This window comes from Macrosteles quadrilineatus, unplaced genomic scaffold, assembly GCF_028750875.1.
Source record: "Macrosteles quadrilineatus isolate MER2022 unplaced genomic scaffold, UCM_ALF_1.0 Scaffold_3__2_contigs__length_128488019, whole genome shotgun sequence".
NCBI lineage: Eukaryota > Metazoa > Arthropoda > Insecta > Hemiptera > Cicadellidae > Macrosteles > Macrosteles quadrilineatus.
In genome coordinates, this window is record NW_026542596.1 from 65,437,586 (window position 1) to 65,451,556 (window position 13,971).

Genomic DNA, 13,971 nt, shown 5'->3' on the forward strand with positions numbered 1-13,971 from the left:
CAGAATGAATTATTGGTCGTATTGAGAGTTGTAACAATAAATACAAACCTTAAAACATACAATAGTTCATCCTAAATAGTTGTATAATAACGTAACATTAATGAAATAAATATATGGGATGAAAAAATATTTGCACATTAAAATTTGTACTTTATGAAAAACAATAATCTCGGTGTTCCACAATAATCTTGTGTTATGTTTTATCATATAAAATCTAAAATGCACAGGATATAGTCTAAGTATGAGGAAATTAAAAAAATAAGTTAGAATATTGTAATCTTAATATTTTGGTATTTGAATACAAAAATAACGTTAGACTGTTTAAGCTGTGTTAAATAAATTAACGGAATTCAAGCAAACGTCCACAGGATTTTAACAATTAAAAATATAAGACGAGAAGTAAATTTTATGTATATCAACATATCAAAATTTGCATAAAAATTTTTAATCAGTATTCAGCACTTAGGTGAAAATAGATTAGCTTTAGAATATAGTATAATTATAGTATAATGTAAGTAGTGATTAAACTGATAATTCAACATAAAGAAAATAAAACAAAAAAATAACCCTTAAAAAATATAAAGATATTGTGTTGTGATAAAAGTAAAATAATACTAATGTCTTAGTAGAGTGCTTACAAATTATTTAGTCATCTAGGGGACGCGTTGCAGAAAGTCAACAGTCCCGGAAGGTCAAATAATTTATACCTGTGCCACTAGGTCAAAAACTACAATGTTTGCAGTGTCTGTAGATAAAAAATCCCAGTAAGTCAAATAGTACAGTCCAGGCTAAAAACGTAGTCTATGTTAAAGCAATTGACTTATTGGGAATTTGACCTAATGCAACAGCAGTTTTAATAAAACGAAATAAGATAAAATATAAGTTCAGTTTCGCTGAGTCAACAGTGCCGGAAGGTCAAAAGTATAATCTGTTAAAAACAACGATAGTCCTCTCGACGCATGACTTCAATAATTTCGTGTTTTGGTGTACTTAAAGTTGTGCTAAGATTTTGAAAATTGGCACAGAGCTTCTTGGTTAGTCCTACTCAATGACTATTTTGTTGGAACTTTAAACTATTTGCCGATCTAATTAATAAAAATTGATATGTATGGTGAAATAGTTTTAAATCGTGATTTCTAAAATGAAAAAGTTAGCATGCGAGATTTTTGTTTGTTTTTGGGTTAGAGAAGTTTTGTCTGTGGCAAAGTTGTAGCCAAAAGTGTGATGCGTAAAATATATTTTTTTGAATTTTTTACAATAAGTGGTTCAATAGATAACTTGGGTTGAAGAGGACGGAAAATTTAGCATTTCGCAACGCATGGAAAGAACTACATCGTACGATGCGACTGCTGAGTGGACTTTAAATTTACAGTTCTAAGGACAAGAAAAAGATGAATATACAGATTACCAGTACATTCATATTATTTATAAAACATATTTCTGTATTACCAGCTTACATTTTTCACTTATATTAATAAGAATACATCACAAACAAGGTGTTAAAAATAAGCGGAGAGACACTTTACCTAGTAATTCCTTGGGTCAAAATAAACAGAAAATGAACGATAACATTTTTTCCAAAATCGTTTCGTTAACCAGATATCCGCCATTTTGTATTTTTTACATACAAATATTTCTCTTTACACTTTTCCAACCGATGTTTATGAAACTTGGTATGTACGTTAAGGTAGGAGAGACCCATGTTATAAAAAAAGATTCATCTCGATTCACCCTAAAATTTAAAAATTTAACACTTAACTACAATATAATATACCACAATATTTACGTATCACCATAAATCTTTAATAAAATAAAACGTCCACTTATTAAAATCCAAAGTAAATCAATTTAATCTTCCTTTTTTGAAAAATATAGTAAAAAAAATTAAGCGATGTTAAGGCGAGTTTCGATCTGGGTGTTTCAGGTTTGAACCTAGGAGGATTTAACATTATTTAACATTAATGTTTAATCCTCCTAGGTTTGAAGTGATTGAGAGGAATACATGAAACCGAAGGGGGGAGGTAGCAACAAGTGCACTGGTACTTACTAGTGTCCAATTACAATTTAAATTGTAATTGGGATATCGGATACGGTAAGAATTAGAGAAAACTTTAAATGGGGGACATTCCTTTATTTCTTGTGGCAGTTAAAAATATGATTTTAGTTTTTTGAAATTCAGCCGCCATTTTCCAAAATGGCGGCCAAAATTTGAAATTTCTTATAGAACACCCTATATTTTATCATGTTTTCGGATAGAATATGCAATTTAAAAACTTTTTTATAATTGACATTTTTTCGATAAACCGACTCGTTTAGGAGTTATAGCCTATGGAAAAATGACTTCCGGTGTACATTTTACATCATGTAGCTCCTAAACAAGTAAGTTTATAGCAAAAATGGGAAGAGTAAAAAAGTCTTACAATTGCATCCACATTCCAAAAAGACCATAAAATTCATTAAAAATATGAATTATATTATTTAAAAAAATTGCGGCAAACTTGAAAAGTGGAAAACTTTTTATTTTATAGTCTTAAAGGAATGTAGATGCAATTCTAAGACTGATTTACTTTTTGCAATTTTGCTCTAAACTTACTCGTTTAGGAGCTACATGATGTAAAATGTAAACCGGAAGTCATTTTTCCATAGGCTGTAATCCTAAACGAGTGGGTTTATCAAAAAAATGTCAAAGCTAACAAAGTTTTTAAATTGCATATTCTATCCGAAAACATGATAAAAAACTAAAATCATATTTTAACTGCCACAAAAATTAAAGGTATGTGCCCCATTTAAAGTTTTCTCTAATTCTTACCGTTTCAGATTTCCCAATGGTGGACTCCTTGAGTTGATCACCCTGTATATATGAATTTGAACGGATGGTGTTTTTGGCCTCTAGGGACCTCAAAACGAAAAATTAAATCGGTCCCGCGGGTCCAGGTGTTACCATAAGTACTACGGTTATAGCTTATTCCCTACATGGGATATTCGCCAAAAACGTAATAGTTATATAGAACAATATTACATTCAACCAGCTGTTAGTTAAAACAAATTATATGGGACTAAAACAAATCAATGATTATAAAGATTCCTTTAAAAATAATTTGAACATCCTACAATTTTACTATGCATATTTAATTAATCTGCCATCCTCATACCTAAGAATTGAATGTATCAATGGTCAGCATTACACATAGTATAAATATGTCAACTCTAAATATGTCTTTAAATTTGTTTCCAAATGCTGAATGTTTACAGCTGTTATGTTAAGCAAATTATATTGTACTAAAAGCTAGCTTAGAAGGTAAGCGTCGGCTGCTAGACTTTTTAAAAATTAAAACTTAATTTCTAAAAAACTGGGACCCTTAATTATAATTATGGCTTTGACATTCCCTAGTTCTCAAAATTATCTTTCTTTCAACATAAAAATAATGAAAATCCGTCGACTGGTTGATTCAGAATGTGAAAAACCTCATTTACGTTTTAATAATATATATGATAGTTTGGACAGGTTTCAACCCTTCCGAGGCCACAGTTTATGTGTAGACTACATTATCTATATATATAAAAGGCAAAGCCCTCACTGACTGACTCACTCACTCACTCACTCATCACTAATTCTCCCACTTCCCATTTACCTAGGAGGCTGAAATTTGGTACACTGATTCTTTAGGCATTAAATAGGAAAACTAAGTTGTTTTTATTCTGATCGGATTCTCGGGCTCCGCCCCAGTGGCTCTGGAGTTTCCCATGTTAACCTTATGAGTACTCATATTTAAATGGAATTAATGAATTTTAACAGCTGTTTCAATTAAACAAGTTGGTTCTGTTCTATGATGTTCAATAGCATTAAAGTTACTACAAGGATTACCAACAGGGTGCAGCACTATTATTTTTTTAAATTTATGACAACAGCTAATTTGCAACCAAAAGGTGAGTGAGCGTAGCGAACGAACTTCAACCTGGAGGCGAGTTAGCGTAGCCAACGAGCTAACCTGAAGGCAAGTGAGCGCTGCGAATGAGCTCCAACCTAAAGGTGAGTGAGCGTAGTGAATGAACTTCAACCAGGACGTGATTGAGCCATGCGAACGAGCTCACTTATGAAGTAAAACGGGGCAAAGCCCGCGGGTACAGCTAGTAACTCATAAAATAGTTCTACAATTAAATGGATCTCCTTTTACAAACGTATATAATAACCAGAAATTTTCAGATCGTCCTTGCGTGTATTTTATGCCACAAATTTTGACGAAAGGCTTTTCATTACATAAACTATACCTATTTACAGTGTTGACCAAACAGTTGGCAAGAAACATTAATAGATAAGCTATGTACCAAATATGATAATTTTAGCTTTATTCTAATTATGACAAAACACGAAGTAACTAAAAGCGAGTTTTGTTGGTGTAGTAAGCGTTGCAGCAGGTCTACTTTACACTGAATCGACGTTCACTTTTATTGCTTTTGATCTTCCGGCACTGTTGACTCAGCGAAACTGAACTTGTATTTTACCGTATTTCGTTTTATGAAAACTGCTGTTGCATTAGGTCAAATTCCCAATAAGTCAATTGCTTTAACATAGACCACGTTTTTAGCTCGGACTGTACTATTTGACTTACTGTGATTTTTGATCTACAGACACTGCAAACATTGTAGTTTTTGACCTAGCGGCACAGGTATAAATTATTTGATCTTCCGGGACTGTTGACTTTCAGCAACATTCCCACTATATGGTGGGTTAAGTGTATTATATAAAGGAAACAAATAATTGACTAGAATGTGCTAGTACAGTGTGTAGAAGTGAAAACAAAAACAAAATTGGAATGTTGCAATACTTTATAGGCCATACCAGACTTATCATTCGTACCTAAGAAAAATACTTATAACTTAAAACTAATAATTGAGAGTTGCAAGATATTTAAGACTGCTAAATTATTCTTTCAACCATTATTGTTAAGTTCCAAAGCTGATTGGAAAACCAACAACACTTAAAACTGCAGTTGTAAAGATGGTTTGAATTATTTAGTAGTCTTCTGTATAAAATAGAAGCAAGAGAGAGATATTGACTAGACAACAAGTCTTGCGTTAGTGCTGTTAAGTTAAGGCTCTTGCAAAGGTTTAACTTCCAAAGATAACTTGCTTGGAATTTGAGGATAAGGTTTTTGGTATTATTTGAAAGTTTGGACAAGTTTAAAGGTTATATTTGGCGAGTGGTGAACTCATGCTATTTAAGACATTATCGCAGACATTTTCCATCACGATTGGGAATAGCAACATTTTAACAATGTTTTGGGATTTGAAGTTATACCCTGTCATCAGGCCTACTACATATTAAGATCAAGCATAACCCAACTAAAGCTGAGGAATCATCAATATGTGTGAAAAAATATGAACGTATATAGTAGTCAAACAAGAACATTAAAACCCCTTAGATAAAACAAATCTAGACTAATCTAAGCTGGTTGTCTTCTAAGTACTTTCTCATTTTAAAAGGACAAGATCATATTCCAGATCCCGAAACATTGTGAAGATTGTGGTTTTTTACTAATTATAATGGAAAATGCCGCAATAGTCTCTAAAACTACATGTTTGGATAGTTAAACAAGTAATTTGCATCCAGTTTAATTAATGTGTTTTTTTTTAATGCCACTGCCTTTTTTACTTTTTTTTTATAGGAGACCATCCTAAATCTTATTTTGTTACTAAATAGGTAACAAATGATGACTTACTTATAAAGTAAAAGATAATCAAATACTCAGAGTAGCAATAAAATTGGTTATTCAAATTTTAGCCCTTGTTTTAAACAGTTTGGTTTCAAAACACAATTATCCTTTATCCTCACATTTTCACAGAATTAAACTTTGACACAAAAAGTTGAATAGCTACTTTTAAAAACGTTGTAAAACTCCAACTCACCTGAAACTACATTTCGATCCCAACTCGCTCACAAACAAATACGAACCGTTGCAAGAGCCTTCATCTCGTAAAGCTTTTACTCGGGACTGAACCCGTACAGCAGCGCTACCCTGTGGAAGAACGAGGCGATGGCGTGTTTGAGCGTGGGGTGTGTGGCGTGCTGAGTCAGGGAGCGCACGCCGTGGAACAGCAGCGGCAGCAGTGTGCGGAACCTGGAGTCGTCCAGTTGTGACAACAGGTCAAACACCGACACCAACATCTCCGCCCACACGGCCATGTGAGCCTCGCTGTCCTGCAGTGACAGGGGTCAATGCAGTGTGTCAGTGCGCAAGCAATGCCAGAGGTGTTAAAACTACTCGAACCTACTGAGTTTGAAATTATCTCTGTATCCATACGTTTTGAGTGTTAAGCAATGTAGGAATAAAATAATAGAAAGGCTTGGGAACTATTGACTTAAAACTTAGTGCAAGTTGACTTTTCAACCTATTAAGAGCGGAAGCCTGTTTTGATGTGTTTGGAAACGTTTGAGGGTGCACGGGACTAAATGGTTGATCTTATTTTGGGGTAGATTTTAAGATTTGTGTTTTACCCTTAAAATAAAATACCAGAAGACATGTGGTAATGGTATGGAGATTGTTATATGTTATATTCATCAAAAATAAAATTAATGAAATTACAAGAAACAAATAGTCAGTACCAAAGGGTCCTCTACAGATACCCAACAAACCCTATCACTATTGTGTAATTATTTATTTTAAATATAAGTTACTTCTCTGTTTTAGTTTTCCTTTACCTAAAAAACTTATTCATGAATCACTACGACTAAAGACTTTCTGATGTATTGATTGTACATTTTAAAGAACAGTTGGGTAAATAAAGGATGTGTTTTGTGTCGAGGATGATGCAACTGCAGTTTCCTGTGATTTTTAAATCAAATATTTTGTCTTTTGAAATATAAAATATAGTTTTTTATGTTTTTTAGGCCTTGTTCAATTAAAATATCTATTTACTTCCTCTCTTTTTGTCTATATTGTAAAATATTGCCATGTATCTGTGTTGTTTTTTATAATAGGAGAAATTTCTACATTGTTCATCCATAGCACTGAGTTAATAATAGAATCATGAGCATCTTATAAAAAATCACTACAAATCTTTACATGTTTTTACAATGCTGATCAAAACATTGAAAAATTATAAATTAAAACTAAAATTTATCATTGGGTAGGTACACAACTAACAATTTCACCTTCAAAGTTTGCGCCCTACTTCAACTATATTGTTTATTGTGGTAAATTTCCTAATCATATTTTTCCCCAAACAAAAGAAAAAACTGATAATTTGAAATTGTCAAGCTGTGACTTTGAGCACAACGTAAATTATACAAAAAAAAAGTTCTCTACTCGTTTTTATGCATTTATGCGTAAGTCTGTGTAAAAAAATGTATTAAACGGCCAATGAAACCAACTGTTCCATCATAATCCCCAATTTGTCTCTGATGAGAGGACATTAGACTGATAGAGATGTTGGGTGTGGACCATTGTTCATCAGACTGATCATCAGTCATCAGTCTCAGTCAAGGCTCACACCTTCACAGCTGACTGACCCTATCATAACTGGCTCAGTGCCCGTGACTGGCAGAAACAATACTCTATATCATACAGTTTTTATAAATTTCCCTTGGTAACCTCTAATATATTAAAACCTTACTTTAGGACAACTACAGTGCCGGTTGTCTAACTTGTGCCTATGGCAAGAATGTTTGTCAGACTGACGGCAATGGAACAGGTTGGCCTACAGAAATCAGACAAGTTTGCCCACTAGGTGGCCTTTATGAAGAACTAAACATCCTACTTTAGAAAAGCTTGATTCAGCACTTGATTAGTGAAATAACAAAAAGTTTGCCATGCTGAGCAAGAAAATCAAGAAAATGCAATAGATAAAAATAAAATAAGTAATAAAAGTGTTTTTTTTTTTATGATTATTGCATAACAACTTTTGGAAAGGTACTATAATTAGGAAGTTTAGCACTTAGGGTAGAAAATGTACAGGGATATGTTGTAACAATAAGTATTCTAAAATTGCTAATTCATGCAAAAGTGCCAATTGTTGACCTAATATTTCAAAGTATGTTCAACTAAAATCTAAGCGTTGACTATACAAAAATATAAAAAGCATTATTGTCAATTCGGCAAAAAATCTTATTAGATCTTTAGTATTTAAACTTATTTTCAAAGAAAGCTTACTTGAGTTTTTTCGTCGTTTGAACTGGGTTTCACAACATTTGCAATTCTATTATAGGCTAAAACAGAAGCAATTTTCATAGATTTAACAGTACATACCTTATATATGCTGTTCTTCCTCTGTTGCTCAATCTCGGGTGGAAGAGGATCAGTTGGGACTAGAGGAGGATCAATTGAGGTTTTCCTTTGGTTGAAAGGGTTTTTACGTTTTTCCGCGTTAGCTGACAACGGCAGTGCACAGAGTTGTTTTCTACGTTTGTACTCTTCCATGAGGCCCTCAACATCACTTCCACCAGCCACGTTGTAGACACTTTCCTCCTTCTGTGGCTGAGTGTCTGTTTCACCCTCACTCGCTGAGTCATTGTACTGCTGAGCCAGATCAGCAAATTTAAAAGGTTTCTTCACATTGTCATGAACTTTTGAGTCTTGATCAGTAATCGAATCTTTCCCCTTCTCGGGTACAGCTTTTTCTTCTTCATCTTCTTTATCACTATCCGAGTCATCATCACCTGAATCCTGATCGTCTAATTTAGCCTCTTCAAAATTACTTACCAACTCGTCGGATAAATCCTTCCATTTTATATCGGGAAAATCGTCAGTTTGCGCAATCAGGAAAAATATGGGTTGATCAGAAATTCGATCGACCGCAGAGTGTGTGCCATCTTTGTCCAGTACAACGTCGATGTACGTGTCACACAGTTTGTCAAAGCTCTGCCTCAATCTGAGCAGGAATGTTGTCATGTCGTTACAGTCACTCTCTGAATTCCCAGACGGGGGCGTTTCCATAATCTTGTCCCCTCTTTCACTCAAAGGGCTCGATTTGACTTTTTCAAGTTCTTGCTTCAGTTTGGAATCTTCCTCCTCTATGATTTTCTTCACACAGTCTAGCGTAGCTCCAGACTTCTTCACTTCATGAAGGCTCAGGTCAAAGAGTGTTACGACCTTCAATATCCAAGCAGCTCCGGCTTGACGGTACAAGTTTGCTGCTCTGTCCATTCCAGCTACTTTCTGGATCAAGAACTTCAAGCCGGGTCTTGAGTCAAACTGGATGGCAGCGTCGTATGAAAGATCCAGACATGCCAGGAGGGTTTGAATGTGGTGTTGACTCATGTAAGGCATCATGCCTGGTAAAGTGTGGTCCACGTTGTTACTCTTGTCATGTGGAGTGCCGGATGGGGATTGCAGCAGAACATTGGCTAGGCTGCAACAACAATTTCTTATGTTAAATCTACAACTGACACTTTCTATCAATATATTTTCTATTCAAGAATTATTCACGGTACCGGTAATTCAATGTTTGGATAGAGATTTGTTGCTCTCAATTTTCAAGTCAAAGACCCTAACTAAGCCAAAGAATCAAAATCTGATATACTATCTTAAAAGCTAGAATTACGTTTACAGCTGGTCACAACAGTAGGCATAGGTAGATTACCAACTACTGTATTTCATTACATAATGATCATTTTATCCAAACAAATAGTTTTATCTTCTCACCTAGGAATGACGTGAGGTGTTCCCTGTATCAGCAGGCATCCTACAGTCTGCAGCAGCATCTGGTGAGAGAGGAGTCCCACGAGGAGGTTCCTGAAGGGGACCCGGACCACGTAATGCTCCGGGTTGGCTGAGGGAGCCAGGTCCTGAGGGTAGAGCAGGAGGTAGTAGCTGCGATCATCAGAGCCTTCGTCAGCCCAGTCTCCTCTCTGGCCTTCCAGCAAGAACACCTACCAAGATCATGGATATAGTGAAAAAAAAAACGCATGGATACTTCTTGCTTCTTTACTTCTTGCTTTATATAAGCACAGATCTTATAGAAGAGTCTATCCACTAAACTGTACACATTGCATAAAAGAATGTGGTATCCATAAAGATATTCTCTGTAAGAAATTTTTCCGTTTCCACATGATCAAAAGGATAGGCTAAAGACAGTTATTACAAGAAGCTAAATCTTACATGGAAATTTTAGTGGACATGAGGGACATGTCACTGATTTCAGCACTATTACAAAGAACAAAGAAGGAAATTGACAGGGAACCATATCATATTTACAAAATATATACCTGAAACGGAAAGGGGTTTCTCCGTAACCTCTGTAAATCTATTATTACCCATCCTATTTAACCAATTTGAATAATTTAAGTGTTATTTTAAAACCTAGCAGAGGGACAAATAATGGTAGCTAAAAAAGGCCCCCTCGTCTAAAATATATTTACTTATTTAATCGTTTGCATTTAAAAAACCCAACTCAAATACTATAGAGAAGGCAACACACGAAACAATCTTACCAAAAATCAAGGTGATTGAGATTAACTAAAGAAGAATTCCATCCTGTGAATAATCAAATAGTAGTCAAAGCTTGAGGTCGTATTATGAGTTGAAACATATTCAGGTCATAATAGAAGTTTACCTTGAAAATCCATCACAGCAAGTGCTTTGCACAGCTAGAGACCCAACTACACATGATTTACCTGTTGTGCTAGCTGTTTCAGCCTCTCAGACTCCTGAGGGGTCGAGTCCCTGCGAGCGGCCACCTTGACATGAGCTCCGTCCCCGTAGAAGCTGTGAGACCCCGGGCGGAAGGCAGCCATCAGCTGATGTAGAGAGAACAGGGAGAGAGAACAAGCTCTGTGTAGCCCTAGACACATCACCTCCCACTGACAAGAGCTGAGTATCGGAGCTGCACTCAGGACAATGTGTCTGTAACATACATGTGGTACATAGTTAACTGTGGGCATTTCCAATCATGATTAGTAAAAATATGTATTAACTAGCTGTAACCCGCGGGCTTTGCCCAGTTTAACTTCTTAATTTTCAAGAAGTGCAGTGTTGACTGAAGGGGAATAGCAGAGTATTTTGCCTTATATTGTGGTACCACTGATAATTTAAAAATTAGCCAATTAGCCGTTAGATAGGTCAGTGGAAGGTCAACACTGGGCTAAGTTTGTTGAGGACTCGTCGACAAGGTACGAAATTATTTTAATTAATTTTAAATTTAAGTATGACTGAAAATTATGTTTTGTGATTATGTTTTACAGGTCCACTATGTTCTGTCAAAGAAAGATTTTAGTTTTAGTTATCAATGAATGGGTTATAATGTAATAACCAGTTGAGTCCTCATGTGATTTTACTCTAAATTTTGCTTGTTTTATCTTTTTGAGAAATATTAAAATAAGTGGCTGTATTAAATCTTGAATCACGTGTAATTACTTGATGTCTTAATGTATTACAAACGAATAATGTTTTACTTATGTTTAATAATGTTTAAAGAGTCAATATTTAATAGCCATGTGATATTTTCAGGTTAGACCTTGTATAGAATACATTTTATTTGTATATTGGGTAATGTTTCAGACGAGATTCATGGTGTAATAATTGCATTATTTACTGCCATGGCGAGGTGTTAATTAGTATGAGTAGCAGTAAGAACAGCCCAGGTCTGCCCATCGATGGGTCTGCCTATCCACTGATTGAATTGTAGTTTTGTAAAGTAAGATCCGCCCATTTATTTTGTTTTGGAGTAGAATATAGCCAACTGTTATTTAAAGTATTTTTTTTTTGAAGAAAGAAGTTATTTTGTTAGAACATGTTTTGAATTTGAGTTCATATGAATAAATAGCAATATCATTAAAATGATTGGGATTTATGCACACTACCTGACTACCACTAAAGGATAATGAATTTAAAATTTGCAGCAAGAAACTATGATTTATTTACACTACTTACAGGTCTGAAGTGTCATCAAAGAAAAACATTTTTCTTAAATTTGGTTTTAAGTGCATGTAGGCTACATAAATGATCTCAGCATAAGGTTGTCTCCGATGTAATAAATAAATTTCCAAAAGGTGTCAAATTATATACAATCGATTAAAACCCACAGACTATTGGTAGAATGTCTTGGGGAGTATAACATCACTGGCACTTGAGAACTGTAGGCTACTTGAAGGTTGAGCTGAGTGTGGCCATACATTTTGAGAGCGGCAATGACTGTTTATGCTCATAATTAACTAATTTTTTCTACCACCATAATTAACTTATCATGATACACAGATTAACTTTTTAGTTGCGTATAAATAGGTTGTGTTAGCTTTTTTAGGTTATGTTATTTGCTTAGTGGATGTTATTGTTTTATAGAAATGCCAATAGTAAAATCAGCTTTATACGGTTGGATTTAGAATGATCAATTTTGTTCATTATACATCGGTACGGTTAACATTTTTCTTACAATACCTGATACGCTAACTAATTTATCTCGTTTAGCAATGAGTCTAATTTTCAGCTCTACAAGTTGTTGGGCTGAACAGTTTACAGCCGGTTTGTCTTTGTCTTGTGGAATACATTAAGAAAATTATTTGCAATGTTTTGACTGATTTGTTTCTAGTTAATTAATTGAAGTTAATTGAGGGATTATTGTGGTTATCTAATTTCCTATCACAATCTGTAAAAAAACTTTAGCGACATTTTGGACAAGGAATCTGTTATTATATTATATGTTGTCTGTTATGGTTTAAGTACTTTTTTCTCTGTAGGCAATACCAGATATTGTATGCTTTCAGCGATTCAATCTCTCAGAGTGTGTTCAAACTTAACAATTTAAGACGTAAAACAAACGCTACAACCAAACAACTCCATTTTAATTATCAACACCGTGGAACTCATTGAAGCTAAGCAGCCTGATATGGACCGAAGGCCGTACATGGTTGTTAATGGAAGGCCCCAGTGACGGAGGGGACCAAGTAGTTGCTTCTGGTCCAACGGGAAAGCGATACCCGGTCAGACCCAGTCTTGGGCTAATGAAATGTGACAGCTGTCACTTCTCATTGGTCGTTCTGGGGTGTCCTCTTTCAACAACTACTGCCCCTGAATCAGCTGTTATGAAAACCTGGCTTTTGGAAAAGAGACGGGCAGTGGGCAGATATTAAAAAAATCAAAAGATAATTACGTGGTTGATTTGAATCAGACATTAGTATTTTAATTTTTATGGTCAACTTTTAAAATGACTGATTCTACTACAATGGTCTATGATTTTTTTTACATGATCTTTTGTTTAAGTTTCTAGCTTTTCAAATGTTTTCTTAGGGTTTCCAAAGGTTTGAAATATCACTGTTACGATACCAGTTATCTTATACTTAGAACTGACAGTCGGAACATAATGCATACTATTGGTACCTAAACTGAAACAAACCTAATTTAATAATTACTGACTAATAATTATACTACAATTTATCTTGTAATTTAGTCCGAATTTGGATTACATGACGAGGTCATATTGTACATGGTTATTAGTCCTTAAATACGTTCCACACACAGATCTGTAGTCTATGTGGACGGGCAAATGCATGGTTAAAAGAGGCCGCCTACCTCTTAAAAAAACAAAAAAAAAATAAAAATAAATAAATAGTAATCCACTGGCCATAAACATGGAACTTAGTGTACTTGCAAAATAAAAAAAATGTATACCTTAAGACAATAATTACAAAAATGAAAAATGTTTTGTTTGTTTTTGGTCTCACGCACATTTACTCACACACAAAACAAGATTGTATGCCATCTTGCCACACTTCACACTTCTCATATGTTTGAGCCTTATTTAGTTTGTACAAAACTCTCAGGATACTTATGGAAATTAACTTAACCAATAAATTAACCCCCTTTGATTTTATTACGTTTGTTATTTGATATTTTAAATTCAAGTTGATCTACATTTAAGTGGATTACATAATGTATATTCAAGTTATATTTTATTGGAAAAAGGCATGGTTACAAAACAAATTTAAATGCCATTTTATGTACAACTAAATGTAAAGCACATCTCTTAAACTATAAGTAA

General features: G+C 34.4%; 1 protein-coding gene across 1 annotated transcript in view; it reads right to left on the bottom strand.

The window, feature by feature from the left end:
* Positions 1 to 4,723: 4,723 nt before the first annotated feature.
* The window catches only part of LOC128989700 (brefeldin A-inhibited guanine nucleotide-exchange protein 3-like), a 53,438-nt gene continuing 44,190 nt past the window's right edge, over positions 4,724 to 13,971 (bottom strand). Inside the window, exons 29-32 of the mRNA XM_054411701.1 lie at positions 10,613 to 10,841; positions 9,642 to 9,868; positions 8,247 to 9,348; positions 4,724 to 6,199 (exon numbers count right to left, since the gene is read on the bottom strand). Of these exons, the coding sequence (XP_054267676.1) occupies positions 5,984 to 6,199; positions 8,247 to 9,348; positions 9,642 to 9,868; positions 10,613 to 10,841 (1,774 nt within the window). The 3' untranslated portion in view covers positions 4,724 to 5,983. The remainder of the gene's footprint in view (positions 6,200 to 8,246; positions 9,349 to 9,641; positions 9,869 to 10,612; positions 10,842 to 13,971) is intronic.